Source organism: Solea solea, chromosome 5 (genome assembly GCF_958295425.1).
Source record: "Solea solea chromosome 5, fSolSol10.1, whole genome shotgun sequence".
Lineage (NCBI taxonomy): Eukaryota > Metazoa > Chordata > Actinopteri > Pleuronectiformes > Soleidae > Solea > Solea solea.
Window position 1 is genome coordinate 29,411,523 of NC_081138.1, and position 21,800 is coordinate 29,433,322.

Consider the following 21,800-nt stretch of genomic DNA (forward strand, 5'->3'; position numbering starts at 1 on the left):
TTTTTTGAGGGAATCCTTTCTAATTTGGTACAAACGTTCACTTGGATTCAAGGATGCAGTGAGTGGAGTTGGATTAAAGTCACTCTGACCATAGATTTTTTTTTGCTTTGTGAAGGTGATATTTCAAGAGAGTCTTCAAATTCATTAGAACATGTTCACTTGGATTCAAAGATGAACTATTTGGAGTTTGATGGTTCAGGGTCATTATGACCTTGGATATCACATTTTAAGCCTGGTGAAGGTGATATTTCCAAACATTTGGAGGGAATCCTTTCTAATTTGGTACAAACGTTCACTTGGATTCAAGGATGCAGTGAGTGGAGTTTGATGGTCCATGGTCATTAAAAGCTTAGATATCAGGTTGTTGTTTTTCTGCTTTGTGATATGTCAAGAAAGTCTTGAGGGAATTATTTCAAATTTGTTAGAAAACGTTCACTTGGATTCAAAGATGAACTATTTGGAGGTGATATTTCAAAAAACCTTTTGAGGGAATCCTTTCTTTTATTTATCAATTTGTTTGGCCGTGTGAAGTCTTGAGGGAATCCCTTCAAATTTAGTACAAACATTCACTTGGATTCAAAGATTAACTCGTTGTTAGAGTTTGATGGTTCATGGGTCAATAAGACCTTGAACATCACATTTTATGTCTGGTGAATGTGTTTTTGGGTGATATCTTAAAGTCTTGAGGGAATTATTTCAAATTTGTTAGAAAACGTTCACTTGGACTTGAGGATGAACTGATTAGATTTCAGCGGTCAGGGGTGAAATGTGCTCTGACCACAGAAACCCTTTGGACTTTTAAATGTATTATCTATCAAGAGATAACTCAAGAGAATCCGCTCTGATTTTCATTTGGATCACGTTCACTCGTGCTCCCAGATTGACCATTTCGATTTGAATGGTCAAAATTAAATTCTGCTTAAAATTTTACATATTTGGGGGAAAATTTGTGTGAATGTGTTAGTATTATATTATAAATGTACAGATCCAAACACGTGATGCAGACAGGTGGACGGTGCTGTACATTAAGGGAAGAATTAGTGCTATTTATTAACAGCCAGAGAGCTGCTCCTGCTTCTTTTTTCTTCTCTTCTTTTCCTTTCTCTTTTCCTCCAGCCGACTGTTCACAGAGTGTAAAAACTGCTGATTGTGTTCGTTTGCGTGAAATAAGAAAAAGTTGTTGGTTTCCTCTTTGCCTCGGCGTGAGCCTCGGTCTCACTTCATTACTTGTATTTATGACTCGGTTGGCGTTGGGTGCAACCTCTCTGCTGTAAACTCATTGGCTTAATTACAACAGCCATATATCATCAAACACTCTCATTATGCGGGGCGGGCGGGGAGAGAGGAAGAGGAGGAGGAGGGACAAGAGAGTGTGTGTGTGTGTGTGTGTGAGTGGGGGGGACAATGCGGCACTCCTCAAGCTGTTTACACGGCACTGCAACAATAACGTTATGTGCATGTGGAAGAAAACGTGGCGCAGTAAAAGAAATAAACAGAAAAAACAGGTCTGTTGTGAAGGTTTGGCTTCAAGAGAAAAGGTTAACAACACAACTAATTCTCATTCGACTTCTTTGATGTATACAGAACATGTTCACCTGTTTTGGTTGCACCTAAAGCCAGGTGTGTGTGAGTCCGTGTCCACCGGAGGACGTCTGTCCTCTGGTCCTAACAGCGTTAGTACAAATACTTTGTTACAGTACTGTAACAGTACTGTAACAAAGTAACTCTCTGCGATTTTTGTGACGATTTTCATGAGCCTCAGCTCAACTACAAATTTTAAACACTCCTCTCCAATTAACGAGCTCAAACTACGTCCAAGTGAATAAACAACCATGTTCAAATTTGCATAGATCTTTATTTTTAGTAGAATCTATAATTGACATCAATTAAATAAAAAGAAGGAAAAAAAACAAAGCAAAAAAAAAAAATCTTTAAATTACAAGAAAATTACACTGCACCATTCATGTAGTACAAAAATAGGCCTTATTTTTAGAGTTATGTCCCATGTAGGAGAGTCATTTTGTACATTATTCATAGGTCACACATCTGTAAGGAACTGTGTGCAGACACACAGCCGCTCCACTGCACCACCGCGCCATAAAAGCGTTTTTTGTTTCTACTTAAACAAGCATGTGCACACACACGCACGCACACACACACACAGCCCTTAAGTAAAATGGAGATGGGATACATTCTGCGTCCTCCCTCTGTCCCTCCGTCCCTCCGTCTGTCCACAGCTGCTGAACATACGAGCTCAGGAATGATGTCAACAGAACAAAAACAACACACGTGATGGGAGAACGTGAAGCGCCGCACAGACACAGACACGACTGTCTTTGGTTTTAGGCCAAAGATAAATGCTCCGGTCAGAGCCGCTGAAGCTCATGAACCAGTGGCACCAAGACAACAAAAGAGGAAAGAAAGAAAAAAGCCTTGGTCGCGCCTACGAGCGAGACTTTTCTTTATCATCAGTGGAGATTTTTGGGGTTTTTTTTGTAACTTTTTTGTATTGAAACAAAAAAGGTCCCAACACCAGCGTCCATTGACAAAAGCGGCGTTTTCTAGCTCACAGGACAGCGGAGCTCGTGCTTCTGCTGCTGCTCTCGTCTGAAAGTTTGTGTTACTTGGGCTGAAATAAACAAAGTCTTTCACGCACAGAAGTCACAAAGTGACTCGAGTGAATCTAAGAAGAAAGAGAAGAACGGCAGCAGGAGATTAAAAAAAACCTCCGCGTTCTCTGAGGTAAAAACGACGTTTTTTTGAATGAACTCTGGTGTGGAGTGGACTCCACTTCATTTTCCCTGTTAGAAAAGGCTGCAGTGACAGGAAAATAATATAAGCTGACATAGATCTTATTTATTAAGTGATCCTTATTTTTATCAATTATGAAAAGATTTGTTTGATTTTTTTTTTTATAACTTTTTGTAAGAATTCACACTCGAGTGAAAATGAAGCAGTTGCTGTTTAATTCCATGTTTTTCTCTCTCTGCATTTGTGATTTATTTGCTTGAAGTGAGACGTGTTTAAATGTAAAGGTTTGGGAGTTTGTGAAGCTGCAGCTGAAGATTTCTTCCACAGATTGTTAATTTCATGAGGATTTTGGGATGTGTTTATACGCCGATGACGTGAGGACTTTTCCACCAGCAGCAGATAAAGCACACGTGTGGACGTTTGCAGTTTAAGACAAAGAAGTTATCGTTTGTTTGAGGAGACACAGAATTTACAAGTCATTGTTTATCTTTCACCAACTGCAGCAAATTGGTAAAAGAGTTTAATTCTGAGCCTCCAGAGTTTCACACGATTGTTTATGGGCCCAATTTCCTGCCACATTAGCTCATTATCTGGTGTTTGCACACTTCCAATCAGCACGGTGATAATCCCCAGCAGTGGTGGTGGCTCCAGTCCGACGGTGTCATTATTATTATTATTATTATTGTTATTACATTTTTAAATTAGCCGTCTTTCATAAACCAGTGTGTGTGTGGTTGGGGGGGGGGGGGGGATTAATGGCCGCCGGCTCTAACGTACATGCGTAGAAACATTTTTTCCGGTCGCTTTCTAATCCAATTTAATGTTTGAAACTGCAGAGATAAAACCAAAATGTGCTGCACCTGCAGAAGGCCTTCAGAGACAAATCTGTTTTTGTTGTTTTTTAAACGAGAGGAGAAACAGACACAGACGTGCGACTCCCGTATATATATATATATATATATGTGTTCTTTCTTCCTCTCTGGAAACACTTTCAACCTATTTTTACTAGTAAAATAACCTCCTTCTGGGAAGGCTTCCTAACACGTGGTTAAATTAAAATTGATTTTGTTTCGTGTGCTTTTGTGCAGCTCAACCCACAAAACGAGAGGAAAAAAAGTGATTGTCAGTGACAGAGAAATAAAAAAGTAAAGGAAAGGAAAGGAAAGGAAGGAAGGAGAGAAATCAGGTCTTAGCCCTCAGGTGGAAATGTGAGACAGAATGAGGTGAGAGGAGAAAAAACAAAACCCTTCGACTTAAAAAAAAAACAAAAAACTGGACGATTCCTTCATATTTCATGAAAAAGGTTGTTTTTTTTTTAAAGCTGGCGAAGGCCAATAAGACGCGTCGGGAGGAAGTGGAATCAGCACAGCAGCTTTTTACAGTTTCTGAATTGCAAAAATCTGCTCGTTTACGTTTTTCCTCTCTATTAAAACACGGATTCCAAACGCACGGCGTGAACCAGCTCCTCTGACGGCACGCGAAGACCTCGCCCAGTGACACGGTTATTATGAGAGGTAGATGAATGGATGAGCAGCTGCAGTGTTGTATGCATGTCATCGCCATGACAACCTCTCTCTCTCTCTCAGCAAGCTCTCATTGCTGTAGAGAAAAGGGATGGAGTGAGAGTAAATAACCATATTTCATCATTTCAACATGGAAGAAGGGAAGAGAGAGACTCAAAATGGCCGCGGTGGATTCAACCACGAGGTGAAACGGAGCGACCGCGTCCTTTCAGGGTCGGATTATAAACCTGTTTTCAGCATAAGTCGTTTGCTTCAGTATGTGATGAGTTAGGCGAGTGTCGCCGGAGACGGTGTGAGGTTCAGATTAGAGCTCAGAGATGAGGACAAGATTTGGATTTAAAAAAAAGGAGGAGAAACTGGGACGAGGGAGGAAAAAAAGAGCTTCTTCACTTCACTTCACACACACACACACACACACACAAGCAGACTTTATGATATGAGTCGTGATGATGAGTTCACGTGTCGTCGGCGCTCTCAATCGGACGGAACTCGGAGTTGGAGAGTTTTTGAATTCGATTCTTCTACTGAACAGTCGTTCTGTCAGAAACAGCCGGGCACACGCGGGGAGAATGCGGCTGCCACTGTTGGACAACAGGGGAAATAAAGTGTTTCACCTCATAAAATCCATGTCAGCTTAAAGTGAGACCCACTTTTATTTTGGCCCCCGACAGGAGAGCGATGATCGCGAGGCTTCGTAAACTCACTTTTTACCCGAGTCCATTGACAAAAAAAACAGCAATTATTTTAGCTCAGGGGACAGCGGAGCTCGTGCTGCTGCTGCTGCTGCTGCTCTCGTCTGAAAGTTTGTGTTACTTGGGTTGAAATAAACAAAGTCTTTCACACACAGAGGAAGAAAAGGCAGCAGGAGACTAAAGGTTTCTCTGAGGTAAAAAACAGGTTAATGGGTTCTTTTTTTTTTATCAATTATCTAAATGACTCTTCACACCAAAGTCCATTGACAAAAACAGAGATTTCTGATCAAAATCTGTCCAACACAGAGTTGAACACAAAACCACTGATTGTATCATCACAGTCAGCAGTGGATTGACAAACTCCTGCATCCTGTGAAGAGAGAGTTGTTAAAGTGACACCAACTTCACTTTCCTGTTGCATGTTTAACAGGAAGGTAAAGCTGTGAGCGTGTTGTGAAGACGCCGCACACTTGAGATTAAATGGACTTTTGTGGGTTTTAAATATCACTGACAGACTGTGTGTGTGATTATAATTCTACGTTTGATTTAAACTCTTTCCAGCGGTGATTTAGGACGACGAAAATGTTGCTTGTTGTTGTTTTTGTTGTGACGCTGCAGAAAACGTACGCGTGCGCCACATCCACAGCAAATTAAACAGATAATAAAACACTTTTTAAATGCACTTGGGAACCGCGACATTAAAGTGGAGAGAATCCGATTCAAAAGTGACGCAGATTTTGACCGAATTTTCAAAGATTCTGTCAAAGAAAACAAGCACTTTTTTATTCATGTTTCCATTGACTGCTGTTTGCCAAGATCACCAGTAGGTGGTGTAAAAGTCTCAGAATATCGCAGTAATATTTGCTACTTGCACTAAATGGAAGTTTTCGTTATTTTCCCGGTGCTGTTTACGCATGTTTTCCCTGCGACTAAAACTGTCGATTTTTCATCAACAAAATGTCAAAACTTTAATGTGAAATTTCAAGACTTTTTTCTAATTGGCTGTTGTTGTTTTTTTTATGACGCGCAAATGGAAATTGAAATGGAAACACTCCTTGTGTCACTGATTTTTGTCCGAGTCGTAAAAGCGATGGCTTCCTCGTCTCGTCTGTAAAGGACACGACACTGTTCAGATTTACATAATGCTCTCATTCTCTCACACACACGCGCACAGACGCACACACACACACACACACACACACACACACGTGCTTCTCTGCTTCTTCACATTCAGCAATCTCGTCTGGCTACTGCACAGAGACTGATGGAACGAGGGAAATAGAAAAGAAAGCAAACAATAATCATTTGTTTACTGTAACAAAAGAGCACAAAGGAGCTGGAGGGGGAAAATGGACTCTGCACAGACAACTGGTGGTGACCGAGGGCAACAGGGAGGAAGAGAGAGAGAGAGAGAGAGAGAGAGAGAGAGAGGGAGAGGGAGAGAGAGGGAGAGAGAGAGAGGGGGAGAGAGTTTTAATAGAAATGCGGCCAAGTGTGAACAAAGCAAAGCTTGGGCCATCCCAGCACAGCAGCTTCCCGTCAGGCCTCCCACAGCAGAGTGACGAAGACGAAAGACCCAGTGGGAGAAGAAGAAGAAGAAGGGATGAGTGGTAAAACCGGAAAAAGACTGGGAAGAGACAGTTACCCCAGTTACAGCCCGGAATTATCAGGAGAGCGGGACTGACAGGTTTTTAAAAGCCGCAGAGAAAGGAAGGGATGTGGGGGAGGCATTAAAGAGCACTTTGTGTTTTGATGAAGGCAGTCCTCTCATTGTGGACGTCAAACTCTTCGTTTTCCGAGTCTGTGTTTATGCCGTCTTCCCCCCACACTGTCGGGATGCCGCGGTACGACACCACCCTGCTGCCGCCGAGGCTGAAGGTGCCGCCCAGGCCGCCGCCCGCCTCCAGCGACGGCAGCTTGATGACGGCGCCTGAGCGCAGCTGCAGCAGCAGGAAGACGCCGGCGAAGGTGGCGATGATGGCAACGCAGCTGAGCACGGCCACGGTGAGCGGCAGCTGCGAGCCCGGCTGCGCCGGCACCACCGTGTTGCCCTGGCTGGTCATGAAGGTGCCCGGGGACTCGCGCAGGTACTGGTTGAGGTGCACGCACGTGCTGGAGACGGAGTCCAGGAAACTGTGAGGAGGACAGGACAGGCAGGAGTGAGGGCTGAGCTCACTGCAGGTCAGGCAGGGCTCCGGGCAGGGAAGGCAGGCCGGGACGGAAGACGGCGATATGGAGTTGCCCACGGTGTAGTTGAGGGGTTTGGAGCCCACGGAGAAACCCGCCGGACATTCGTCCACACAGCTCTCCTGGAAGAGGAAGTAGCCCGTGTCGCACTCTGTGACACAGAGAGAGAAACTGAAGTTAACATCGTTTCATCTCGTTCTCGGGACCAAAACACGGGACGAAGGAGCGGGTTTCCTGCAGAGAAAGCGGAGAAATCAAACCAGACACGATATAAAGCTGCTGAATATTGCAATGAAGATATATGGGAACAAATCAGAGGTTACATCCATCAGCTACACACGACTCTCACTGTGAGTGCTGCACACGTTAAGACAGGAGTCAATACAGGCATGTACAGAAGGAGGGAAATCTAAGTGACTCACTTATGAACTTGTTTTTAAACCTAAACAACCATAGCTGTGAGCTCACAGTCAGAAACCACTGTGTGCTGCAGGAGAATTCACCCTTGAATGACTCTACACGTGATGTCTGTCAGGATGCACATACTCCTGACAGCCTGTAGGGGTCAGACTTCACCTGTGTGTGTGTGTGTGTGTGTGTGTGTGTGTGTGTGTCTGGTATCTATACAGCTTTTCTTTTTCTTTCTTTTTTAAAAAAAAATCATTTTTTGATGAGTCACTGATTTGAAATGAGGAAGAGGAGAGAACGTCTGCACCTGAACCTCCGCTCCTGCATGTTCTGTGTAAATCTGCTGAGTCGCCAGGAACACTGTGGACGAAGACTCATCAGTTCAAGACTAAAGCTGAGCTCACGCAAGTTACATACCAGTGCTTTCAATTTAGATTTTAAAAAGGAGTAAATTCTATTTAAAGCTTTTTTTTTTGGCTTAACCGACATTAAACGCTCTCGTCTATCTTTACCACCCGCCGCGTGTATTTCACAGCACATTATCTTCATCTGTCAAACACGACTCATACTGTTCCAGTTTCAAAGAGAAAAAAACAAAAAAGAGAGAAAAGCTCTGTCTCTTTTCTTTTATTGTGAAATATTTGCCGAACTGACTGACGCACAGCTTCAAACATAAGAATCCTGACATTTAGCCGAGTAAAAAAGCAATAATTAAAAGTCTACTGAGGCTTTAACAAAGTAAAGCTGATGCACAATCATAACAAACGGTCATAAACTTCAGGGAAAGACGAGGAGAAAAGAAAGAAATAAAAATAACTTCACATAAGGAGAAGGTGGTTTTTCATCCGATACGAGAAAATAACCTTTTTATTTGTTTTCAAAATGTTAAAATTGGTAAAATATGATTTCATTAAACTTAATTAGATTTAACTTTCAAGTGTTGCTCATATTTACATTTAAAATATATTGAATTTAACCACTTTTTGCTTTTCTTTATCTGGAACTACTTCTGCAACAGACTGTACATGATGATCTGGAAGTGGCGTCATACACGGAACGAACACAAGGGGGCGACGCCACTGGTTGCAAAAATAAGTCGCGTTGTTTACTGTCGTTCAGCTCCACAACACACCGTGTACATCCAAAGTCAGAAACTGGAGCTTGGTATGACGCCGCCTGCAGGTCACAATTAGTATCTCGGGCCTTTGTTGGCAATGTCAGTTATTATTATTATTAATAATAATAATAATAATAATAATAATAAGGTTTATACAACTGATTTAATGTGGAACCGCCTTGGAATCCTACGTCAAAAGTTTGTGAGGTTGCTCCAACTTTCCGTGTTCCAACCCTGAGGGGGCGTGTCCCTGTTCAAACTTCGGGACTGGGAACTGGTAAATTTGCGATTTCTGGCTTAGGACTGGAGCGCACCATTAGACGTTAAAAATAGCTCAGCCCACAGTCGGCGCCGGGAGACTTCACGCTGACGGATGCACGGCCGAGCACATACGGGATAATGTGTCATCCCGTTCTCACCTCGGCCCGCGCTCGCTACTTCACTTCATCACATCTCGACATGACACTGCAATTACGCCAGCGTTCCTCAGCCGCGGTGACAGCCGCTTCCTGCGAGGAGCAAACTGGAGACAAGTGACTTTAGCCGTTCTTACCGATGCACATCTGCCTCAGGTCCAGGGTCTTACAGCTGCTGGTGACAGTCTGCGGCTTTTCAGTCGTGCTCTGAGACGCCGAGCCGGTGCCGTACAGCACCAGAGTGAACTGGGTCAGAGTTCCTGTGTGAAGAGACGAAGGAGAAGAAGAGGAGGAGGATGAGACACACTGAAATTAACCGCTGGGGAGAAAAAATAAGTAGGTCTGTCAGAGACGGCGAGACTTCCTGGGATGAATTTGGCAAATGGATCCTCGGCTCATTGTCGACTCTTAAGATTTGCTGCAGTAAGTGATGGAAAATGACTCTGAGATTACGTGCAATTTGGAGATGTCGGGGATTTTTTTTCCTGGTGTCTTAAAGTGCTCATCTCTCAGGAAATGCAATGAAGAGCACTGTAAGAGCTTGCACTTTCGTAAATCACCTTATTTAAAGAGGGAAGAGTGAAGTATTTATTAGCATCTGTTGTCAGGAGGGTTTTTGTTGTTGTTGGAAGACTCACTATAACAGACAAATAATCCAGAAATCTCCCATCTCCCAGTTCATCCATCCGTGATCATCATTAACAGAATCACCAGTGTTCATTCCGTCAAACTACCTTTACTTTCATGACTAAAACGAGGCGATGGCGAGACGCCACCAATGTCCTGAAACACTGATTAAGATAAAGAAGAAAAAACAAGAAGAAATAAAGATAAAATCTGGTACGTGCTGTTGATGCCACCCTGTTTTTTTATACTTTTATAGGCATTAAATCAGCAAACTAGACACTTTTAACAAGCGTATTATTTTTTCCCCCCCAGGTAATTATGACATTGGATCAATATTTGAGACGTGTGAAAAACTATTTGACTGAAATCATCGTCCTTTCTGTTTTTTTCTTATTAAGAAAAGACTAAAACGTTTAATGACGCACTTTTAGTCGACAAAAAAAAATGGTATGTCTTCCTTTATTTCAAGTTGTTGTAAATTAATTAATTGACTGAAAATTGTCACCATTTTAAAAAATAAGCTTCTTTGTGTGAAGATTCACTACTTTAATGCTCAGGTAGGCAACGTTTTTTTCCCTTTTCATTTTGCAAAAATACCATAATAGCTGGACTTCTGCTCCACCTCTAAAGTCTGTTTACAGAGACGGGAGACAGAGAGGACGCCCCCTACTGGCAGCTGCCTACACTAAAAAATCAACATAAGAAAAGGGAAAAAAATTGAAAGATTATTGCTAAATAAAGGCAATAAAACACATGTCAATGTGGGCGGAGCCTTTCAGCGATGGGAGAGTTTGCCTCAGATCATCTGTCTGTGATAATCTGGTGGGAGGGGCTTAGGACAGAGTCTCCCTCCCAAAATGTTAGTATTTATCAACCACCAATGGAGTATTTGTCTCGTGATCCTGCATACTGCAGCTTTAATTTGTTAAAGATCTTATTTAATTTAATTTTCAAGAGGTTTCCTCACTGTCTTTGGACATTTTCTTTTACACACCTTTAACCACACGCTATATGTAAGAAAAGGACGTCCTGGCTGCAGAATTAACTCCTGTTTTAAAGCCTTGAGATTTTGTTAAATGTCAACTGTCCATCATGCGGATGTACACTCATACGTGCACTATATAATCTTTCATCTTGACTTGAAGAGCTGAAACTAGTGATTTAGTGACACAGACGAGTATTCAAACCCTTTGTATTATAGCATTGCTATTCTACACTCTATTATTGTACATTTGTACATTTTATACTGCTTATTTTATATCCTACTCGTCTATGATCCCCCTGCTCCTATAATATAACTGAATGTCCCCAGTGTGGGATCAATAAAGTCAAATATAATCTAATCCAATCACCCCCTGGTGGCTAATTGCTACTTCTGTCCCCCTTTCTGGCGCTGTTAAAAACCTGGAAGACAACGTCCATTTTGTCTTTACATACAACACTGCACCGGCAGAACAATGACTCAGAAAAGTCATCAGAGAAAACAATTAAAATAAAAGAGGAAAACAATTGAAATGAAGCCTATAAATAACCACATTCTGCAAATGAGCACAAAAAACATGCAGAGAAATCCAGACAGAGTGTAAAAATTATTTTCACCATAGTCGTTGGCTCCAGCCACGTTCTCAATCTCCAGCCTCCACACCCCCGTGGGGTTCTCATCCCAGGAGTGGGTGGTCATGAAAGCCCAGTCGTTAAAACCTTCTGATGAATAGTCATGAGGTCTGCAGGAAAAAAAAAAAAAAGAAGAAAAACAACCAGCGGCAGAGTTAATGGACGGTGTTTACCAACAGCAGCAGCAGAGTTCTGCAAGTCTGTGTGTTTGTGTGGTGTTTGCACCTGGGGTGAAGCAGTGTGGAGCGGGTGCCGGCAGGACTAATGAGGTGGATGGCCAGGTATCCCCTGCGGTTGTATGTCAGGGTGAGTCGAGCCTGCACGTGCTCTAATGAGGTCACGTGAGCGTCTGTGCCGGTGCAAGCGTCCACGCTCATGTTGATTGATAAGTGGCTGCCGATGTTCCTGTCAAAGTCGAGAAAATGACACACAACAGAGACACATGAGGACAGAGGTGAGCGTCGGTCACGGGCGGCTGAAATCGTTACGGGCTTGTTCTGAGCTCTGGTTTAAGCATCCTCCAGATAACAGAGTTTTGCGAGCCTGTGATCGATGAGGAGCCTTGAACGGGATTACTGTAGAATCAGCGTCCTCTGTGGAAGTAAAGCACCCTCGTCTTGTCGCATCCCCACCCTCCGCTAACCCAAATCCGCTTAGGAGATTACACACATGCCACAACATTCCTGAGTGACGTAAATTAAGGTATGAGGTTCAGGGGAATCTGAGGTGCCCAAATTATAAAAAAATTACGTGGTGTGAGGACTGCGTACATGTTCTTCCGAGACATAATTCCTCCTGGATTAAGCATGAGGTGACACAATTCAGCAGCAGTCCCCTAATCCTGGTCCTGGGGACCCCCTGCCACTGTATATTTGGGATGTTTTCCTGCTCCATCACACCTAGTTCTAATGGTCTAACAATCCATTCATTTGAATCAGGTGTGTTTGAGCTGGGAAACATCTAAAACCTGCAGGGCAGTGGGTCCCCAGGATAAAACCCAAAACCGGCAAACTTTACATGAATGCTTCACTAAGCACAAGGTGTAAAAATGTGGGCTTTTTGAAGGACTTTCCAGGACCAATTCCCTCCGATTCAAGGACCGAATGTGCCGGAAGTGATTGTTTTCGGGATCTTGGTCAAAGTCAGTCTTTATAATTTACTTTGGTGAGGAGACAGAGGGCATGAAACAGTAGGTGGCCTCGTAACATAATGTCGTGATGTTTGTGTGTGTGTGCAGGTAACACGTCGCGTGACATTCATTTGAACTTGACTTGTGACAGCCCGAGCTGGAGAAGCTGAAATAGTAAAAAAAAAAAAAAAAAAACTCACATGGGAACAATGTAAAAAAAAAACAACAAAAAAAACCCCAGTTAATTTGCAGCACTACGCCAATTAGCCTCATGCTATTGTGATGCAAATCAGCTGCAACGCATCACTATAAACATGTGCGTGCATGTTGGGCTACTGCAGTGTGCATGTGGTGGTGGCTCTGGGCAGAGTCGAAACACATGGGATTGTGGATTTGTATAAATGGAAATTTATACAAATGGCTGCTGACTTTTTAAATCATTGCCAGCTGAAAACTGCTGCACAGGCGTCTGTGACTTAAAGCCTGAGAGAAGCGAAATGTGTGTCGCTGACCACAGAAGACAGAGAGGGACGGGCTACAAAGTAGAGTTAAAACATATACATTCAATAAAAAATTTTGTTTCATGGCTATGCAACTAGAGCTGCAGCTCTAACTTTTATATTCATAATCGCTTCATCTGTCGAGTATTTTCACAATGGTCCATTAAATGTCAGAAAATGTAGAAAAATATTGACCCGTGTTTGTCAAACATGGAAATGATGATGTTCTCGTGGAAATCATGTTCTCACATGATTTCTTCGTTATATGGAGCCAAGAAATGTTTATCGATTAACAAAACAGTTGACGATTCATAATCAGTAAACGATTAATAATCGATTATTGGAGTAATTGTTTCAGCCCTGAATACAACAATTGTTAAATATTGTGGGAGTGGGAATCACGGGGTAATCTCACCATACAGGAGCTTTAATTTACATCGATATTTGGTGGTGTTATCTCTCCCTGGTGTTATCATATTGCACAAGGAAGGACAACAATACATCACCAAATTGATATTTTGACCCATGTTTGACCTTACCTTGGGGTAACTTTTATTGTTTGTGAAGAGAGATTTGTTTTAAAGCAATAATAAAGAAAAAAAAAATAGAGCATCCATATTGACAAATTCATTCATCATGAGAACACTGACAGACACACGGGGAGGAGTGAACATAAAACGAGACGGCAATAAAGAAAAATGTCTGAAAAACAAAGGAGATACAATTGCAGCTCTGATGAATTTGTTTATGCCATAGTTTGTTTTGCCCCTAGATTGATCTCTTACCAGTTGGCACAAGGTGAAATTCACTCATGTTTGGTGTTTATTACAGAGTTTTGCTATTTTAGAAGTTAAAACCACAAATAATCTTTCACATTTCTTCATCTTTCACTTCACTCCCCTCACTCTGGCTGCACCTAAATGTTTAAACACTGCCCCGATCATAGCATTGCAGAGGAAAAGGTGCAGAGTCAGCATCTAGACTGCCAAAATCAAGTCGTGGAAGAAGAGATTCACCCATGTTGACCAGGTGTCGGGTTTACAGAGAGCGAGCTGATGACCTGCGTCACAGCAGACCTGAGAGTGAACGCAGATTTGTATCCATTCACAAAAAATATGCAAGCCAGATGTGAGTCTTTTTATTTCCAATGGAAAAGACGCACTGGTGGATATTTTTTTACCTTGTTTTATTCTTCTTTTTTTTTTAGATGAATATTGGATGTACGGTAAATGATTATATCTTAAATTAGGGATGTCACTCATCAGTCCCTCATCATTATTTGAATTTTAAAGGATTATCACTCACAATATTCCCAGACTGAAATTAAAAAAAGAAAGAACATGAAGAGGAGCAGGAAAGAGGGAGACAGAAAAGCCAGTGCACAAGGAGAACTCTGCAGCTGGAGGACAATTTGGGGGATTAACATGATTAATGTGATTGTTAATCTCCATTCCGTTAAAAAACGCCCAGATTAGATGTAATCTGACACTTGAGATCGTAATCGGGACATTATGTGTCGATGATTTGTTTACTGTAAGTCTGTTTCTAACTAGGGACACCACTTTTTTGTATCACAAACTTGTGTATCGACCGATACAGATGTCAGTCAACAACACATTTGTGCCATTTCCGAGCGCTATTTCAAATAAATAATTCTCCGGCTGCGTAACAAAGATTCTTCTCCCACAAATAAGAAATAAACAGCCCACAACATGACTGATTTTTACCTACATTTTTACGTTCTGTCTTATTTTTGTCCAGTATTGGACAAATACTGATGAAGTATTGTGTCGGTTGTAACACTGTTAAATCCTGGCCTTCTATAAACAAAGATTTTTAATCTTAAGGAGACTTAAATGGTTTAAATAAAGATTATAATCACTTTCCATGTCTGTCTGTTACTGTAACCCTTGATAAATAACCTCAGTGTGGTTATGATAATAAGGTTGTTGACGCCGTCAGCACCTGTAGCCCGTTCATGTCATGTCTCATATCAATTTCCCCCTAAAACGGCGCTTGTCATGATTCAATCAGTCGATGACAATCAACCTCACCCTGCTCTTTTATTCCACATCACTCCAAGTACAAGTACCGGAGTGCAAACACACACACACACACACACATAACCACAATAACTCGTCTTTACGCGACTGCTGTTTTTGCAGACCATCTGCTTCATACACGCAGAAAAAAAACAAATCAAAACAAAACAGGAAACTTCCAACTGAGACGCAGTGACACCAGGAGGCGGAGGACGAGGAAATAAAACGGCTGAGAGGAAATAATGAATTTAAATTGACAAATGATCACTTCCCCTTTTAAATGTTCCCTCCTGTGTGTGAGGACGACGCGGCAGCCACAGTCACAAATTATGGAGATGTAATGAGTCACCGCTGCATAGAAATGACACTACGCTGTTCCATGAGCGTTTTTTTCTACACTTGCGTGCCAATTACCAAGCCATTTAATTTCAATCTCTCTTATCACACGCTGTGTCCAATGATTCAGGCTGTTTGTCATTCTATTAAATCACAGACACACACTTAATATCAAACACTGTGCGTCGTTATCGATGTAGACAAATTGTGTATTCACTGCATATTTAGTCTGCTATTAGAATGGCGAGTTAATCTAGCTGCTATTTTTAGGGTAATTATCCGACCGCAGTGGCTTTGGTGATTGGAAATTATACCTTATTTGCATTATTTCTCACCATAAGTTGATGTCTTAGGTTTGTTCTAGTATGTGCTGCTATACATTTCCTGTTTCCTGTCAGCGAGGTGCTCTCTTAAATAAAATAGTTCTTTTTTTAAGTCCTGAATACGAGTCAAACTGCTGATTCCTGTGAGGCAACACGCCAGCATTTCATTAGTCATCCTTCGCCCCGCCCCCCCCCCCCGACAAACACTGATGACATCATCGGGAACACAATAGACTTTAAAAACAGCCTTTTCCTCCTGTTCATCCTGACTGTTAAAAAACATATCCTGCACACTCAGGACAAACATTTCCGTTTTGGAAAATGGTTTGATTATGGTCTGTTTATCGGTTTGAAGCTTTTTTTTTTATTAAAACATGATTTCAGATTGTTTTAGCTTCTTAAATGTGAATATTTTCTTCGTTTCTTTGCTCCAGATAACAAAGAAATCATTAAATCATCTTCATTTGAGAACATCATCATCATTTCCAGGTTTGACAAACCCTGATCAACATTATTTTAATGTTTCCTGACAACTTATGCACCAAACGATTACTCGATTAATCGAGAAATGAATTGACACATAAATCGATTATGAAAATAATCGTTAGTTGCAGCTCTATTGATTAGCAAAGCAAGCATCAAATACTATTGATAATAGATAAATTAGTGTGAGTGTTTTGTTTTATAATTAAAAACAATCCCCCTGATTTTTCAGCTTCTTAAATGTGAATATTTTCTGGTTTCTTTGCAACAAAGAAATCAAATCATGAGTCATTTTGTGGCAACAAATCATTTTCTGACATTTTACAGACCAAACAAACTACTCTAATTATTTGAGAAAATACTCGACAGATTCATTGTTCATGAAAATAATCAGCATTTGCAGCTCGAGTTGGATTCACCTCCTGCATGAACACAATGACATCAATCTGCAACTGAGTTGAGATGAAGCGACGTGGGCTGCGTGTAAATCCATCCAAACTAATTATTCATTAATTGGATTTGAAAAAAACAGCTGTAATATGCACAGACAATTGTAACAAGGGCCTCGAGATGAATTCCTCCAGATGTGTCAGTGTGTGTGTTAAGTGTTGTGAACGAACCTCGGCTCAGTGACCATGGAGATCACACATTTCCTCTGCGGCCCCACGTTCTTCCACGTCTGCGCCAGGGACACGATCGCACCAGCGTCAAGGAGACCGTATCCATATGAATGGCTGACTGCAGGGGGCGACAGAGTACAGAAGAGTCGGAGACGTGAGTGATGGCTGAGCTGCTGACAGTGACGTCATCAGAAACCATGTACAACTATTTGTTTTGCTGCCTGTCCTTTATCTGAAAACAGGCTCGGTCAAGCAGAACTATCAGACCCCACTGAGGGCGTGTTTGTGTGTATACAGCTGCACTTCAGGGGCGGGTGGTGACTGCTAGAATTAACTTCCGAAACTTTTTTGTGGACATTTTTTGTCGGACTATTTTGCCCGATATCTGACCAATATGCACAGATTTTCCTTTGCGCCCAACTGCAGAGGTCAATAAGTTTCTTCTGTAGTGAAATTAACATAATATTTTACTGATAAATAAACATAAAAACAATTGTCGGAGAGGGCACCAGAAGTCAAGAACACAGCAGCCTATTCAGCCTACTGTTTTAGTCATTAGCCATTATCCCAATGGGGATCTATCTATCTATCTATCTATCTATCTATCTATCTATCTATCTATCTAGTTAGCTTGCGAAGTATCTATCTATCTTGTTAGCTAACAAAGTATCTATCTATCTATCTTGTTAGCTAGCAAAGTATCTATTTATCTTGTTAGCTAGCAAAGTATCTATCTATCTATCTTGTTAGCTAACAAAGTATCTATCTATCTATCGTGTTAGCTAACAAAGTATCTATCTATCTATCTATCTATCTATCTATCTATCTATCTATCTAACTAGCAAAGTATCTATCTTGTTAGCTAACAAAGTATCTATCTATCTATCTTGTTAGCTAGCAAAGTATCTATCTATCTATCTATCTATCTATCTTGTTAGCTAACAAAGTATCTATCTATCTATCTATCTATCTATCTATCTATCTATCTTGTTAGCTAACGAAGTATCTAGCTAGCTAACAGTTCCAGTCTTCTGTCCAATACAACTTTATTTATCAATTTATTTATTTGCACATTTATTTGCCCATTTTAATTGCTGTTTTATCTGATGCTTGAGGAGGAAATGTCTAATAAGGAAGTGGAATAATAATAATAATTCCACTTCCTTGTGGTTTAAAGGTGTCATATAATAAAAACCGCAACCTGCTGACAACCTGATTTGGAAGATGAATGACGCTATGATCCACAGCAGCTGCAGAGGGCAGATGAGATCATGAAAAGGAGGTTCTGTACCTTTGCGTCCAACCCCGTTGGTTCTCCAGTCGTTGGTGAGCAGGTGGGCAGGGTGAGAAGTTCGCACAACCAGATGTTGCATATCCCTCCAGGTCAGGTTTTTACTGGAAGAGTTGACACACACAAAGTTGAGGCCCTCAGATAAAACAGACCTCTCCAACACCACATCCTATAGCCTGATTAAATTAAATTAAAACAGTAAACAATAAATCAGGATTTACATTCCTCTCTGAATTGCACCGACTCTTAAGTCAACATGTGTTTGAAGTCAGTCTGTCCTCTGGCAAAATGCGCTGTGATGAGAAAACATGAAAATGTTGTGTTTATTCTGCCGGCAGCCATGATGGTTGGAGGGGAACTGTGGTGGTGGTGGGTTCATGTGAGGTTTTGCTTCACTGCTCTTAGTGAAGGCAAAGCAGGTCCACTGTCCAGTGTGTGGTGGGCTTGCCAAAGAAAATGACTCTGTTCTCCACTGGCAAGAAAAGTTAATGTGGCACCATGTCGCACACCTCTGAATTTCTCTAACTACTACAGTGGATTTGTGTTTATAAGCAGCTACGAAACCACAGAGGCGATCAGATGAATCTGGAGTCTTGGGAACTTGTTTTTTTTTATAAGGCAATTAACATAGAAATTGCAGGGAAGAAGTATATGTAGTAGTAATGTAATCCATTTAACACTTTAACACTTTTTGAAGAACAGAGACTTCACACATCCTCCCAAATCTCGTTAACTGTAGCTTATTAAATGTGAGGATTGAAAACTCAGATGTGCAAAAAACACATCCAGAAGACGGGAAAATAATCGACAGATTAATCGATTATGCAAGGGGCTGTGAACACACTTACCCATGCATCTGTGCTCATGTGTTCACCTGCAGTCACTGTTATTGTTAATGTTACAGCATCAATCAAAAAAGTCCTCATTTCCTGTTTCCTCAATTATCTCAAAAATAAAAATAAAAATAAAAATGTTGTCCTTTATTTTCAACTGTAGTGACTGATTTGGATAAAACAAAACCGAAATACTTGCACATAAAAAGGGGGATGATAGAATGAGGCTGTGCAGTTAAAGAGAATAATAGAACAGAGGTAAATCTGTGATAAGCACTTACTTTGCCTCAAGGGCGAGAGCGATGATCCCGGCAGCCAGCGGCGCAGAGGCAGAGGTTCCTGTGTGGGAGTCTGTGCATTTTGATTTCAGGTCTGTCGTCACCTGAGAAAGATAAACATGACAGAACTTAATAAAACAGGACAGCGAAAGGGAAGAAAAAAAAAATGACAAGGAGATAAATTTCCCTGACACATTCACCTTAAATTATTTTTTTCATTACTCTAAAGGTTGAAATAAATTAACTTGGTGCTTGATTTCACTTGTACGGCACGTAGCTACTCCTCCGTTAATTAACTTTAATAACTTTGGTCCAACAAAAATTTCTCGTTTAGTCGAGTAGCGTTTTATTTTTCTAGATGTGAATTTGCTTGGGGCAGATTCTCGCTTAATGGTTGAAAAAGCAGGAAATTTAAGAGCAGCATGACCCCTGTGACCAACTGGAAATATCAGAGCAGGAAAAACTGTGAAAATCCTGCTCTGACTCTCTTTCAACAACCACCAGTGAGGGGTCTTCATGCAAGACTCTTTAGATCCAACTGCTCCATCTCAGATCTCCTTGACGACCCACAGCAGAGGGGTTGAACTGGGCAGATCCCAGGTGGATTATCCGCACATGCATGAATATAAAGTGTGGAAGAGTAGAACCAGGGTGTTTTAAATTAGCACGCCGCATCGAAGGAAAGATAAAGGACAAAGCTCGCAGCCACCTGCTTTATAAAAACCTTTGGGGGGGTTAATCTATGCGACTGAATATGACTAATAGGAAAAAAAGCACCGAAATCAAGAGTCAGCTCAATGTGCTGACCAGCGCAGAACCTCCAGTAAATGATCTTCTACCAGACTAAACAGAATAATAGATGTACTGGCTGCAGAAATTACTCCAGCAGCAGAATTACGCATTCAGGAGCTTCTCTTATCCCCCCGTATTTTAAACTGAAAGAGAGGGATAATTTGAGTCTAATATAAAGAGGAAAAAAAAAAATAATAAACAGACGTTAACATATTTTGCTTCGGCATGACCTCGAGGTGCAAACCACTCTCTTTTATTCCGTCTAATCACATGCCCCCCCCCCCCCCCCCCCCGTTTATAAGTGACAGCACAATTAAGCGAGTGCGGCAGTAAAGCATTAAAGGACCAGCTACATGTCAGACAGATGTCATGAGCTGTCCATATATTTGTTCGGCCTGTTTAATAGTAACCATTATGAAGACAGAAAAGACAGAGTGTGTGTTTGCGTGTGTGTGTGTGTGTTTGTGTGTGTGTGTGTGTGTGTGTCCAAACACATGTGGAGAGACCATAATTCTGGGTTTGGAATTGGTTTTTATGATTGTTATGACAGGTTAGATTTAAGGTTAGGAATTGAATAGTAATGTACGATTGGCAAATACATAATGAATTATGTTATTGTCCCCAGAATAAACAGTGAGACAAACTTGTGTGTGTGTATATGTGTACTAGTATTTGTTACCTCTTTAGGATATTTTCTGGCAAACAAAACACTGAAATTGTCAGGACCAATAGACCAAAACCCGGTCCTAATAAGGCAGAACCATATTTCATGCAGCGAGTTCACATACAAAGTCAATGTACAGACGTGAGTAGATGTGAATTTTGCCACAAACGCGACATTTGCTTTGGCAAAGAATTCACTTTGACACAGAGACCAATCAGCATTGAGATTATCCAGATTAAGTTACGTACTTGCCCGGCAACCAGACTCAAAATGGGCACCAGGGCCGACAAGCGGATAAGGAATGACACGGAAGTTCTGGCTATGGATAAGGTTAGGGATATCGCTCATGTCGGGATCAGACTACACGATATTTTTGTATTTTTTCATGTTCCAGGGACTGGCTGCTCGAGTTCATAGGTCATCGAGGAGGCAGGACGAGGAGATGTCAATCATTATCAGTCATTTCTCACCGGATTGCTGAAGTGCCTCCGTTATTTCTTACCAACATATTTGGTGTTTTAACTTTTTTCGTGGTAAAAAACACTTAAGAGATAATCAGAGTGTGATGGCCCAGTATTTGTGTGAAAGAAACAAGCAAAACGATCCATAACTCACAATCTGTTTCTCATTGATGTTCCCAGAACTGTAGGTGGTGGCCAGCGTGGAGGAGCAGGCCTCACTGTACCAGGGAACGTTGCCGTTCTGGGTGGAGCTGCTAATGGACAAGGTGTAGATGCTGTTTGTGTAGCCGTCACAGTTACAGCTGTCCTTCTCCCTGCCTCCATTTCCAGAGGCCCACACGAAGATAGATCCCAAACCACCACGACCCTGGGGAACGTACGGCCCAATCAGACCAACACAAAGGGAGACTATCACAGAGCCTTTCATTCATTCATTCATCACTACCTACAACAGGGGCCTCAAACTCAACTGACCTGAGGGCCAAAAAAGTCCAACATTTTTCAATAATAGGGGTTCAGTAGTGGTAGAGCTTAAATTATATGACAATGGTCCATCAAGTGTTTTTGTTTTGATTTGGACCAGAATAAAATCACATTTATGATGCACAATTAAACTACATATAACAAAAACACAGAAATAACTCTTTGTAAGTTGATATTATGTGGTGGGCCTCATAAAATGTTTGAAATCTCTGGTCTAGAAAAGAACAAAA

At 41.4% G+C, this 21,800-nt stretch overlaps 1 protein-coding gene across 3 annotated transcripts in view; it reads right to left on the reverse strand.

Moving 5' to 3' along the window:
- Positions 1–3,549: 3,549 nt before the first annotated feature.
- Positions 3,550–21,800, reverse strand: part of furina (furin (paired basic amino acid cleaving enzyme) a) — a 96,164-nt gene continuing 77,913 nt past the window's right edge. For all 3 annotated transcript variants that reach the window (XM_058628787.1, XM_058628786.1, XM_058628788.1), the window contains exons 9-16: positions 21,242–21,454; positions 19,174–19,274; positions 18,060–18,163; positions 16,769–16,886; positions 11,561–11,740; positions 11,321–11,445; positions 9,232–9,354; positions 3,550–7,304 (exon numbers count right to left, since the gene is read on the reverse strand). In XM_058628787.1, coding sequence (XP_058484770.1) covers positions 6,697–7,304; positions 9,232–9,354; positions 11,321–11,445; positions 11,561–11,740; positions 16,769–16,886; positions 18,060–18,163; positions 19,174–19,274; positions 21,242–21,454 — 1,572 coding nt within the window. In that variant the 3' untranslated portion in view covers positions 3,550–6,696. The remainder of the gene's footprint in view (positions 7,305–9,231; positions 9,355–11,320; positions 11,446–11,560; positions 11,741–16,768; positions 16,887–18,059; positions 18,164–19,173; positions 19,275–21,241; positions 21,455–21,800) is intronic.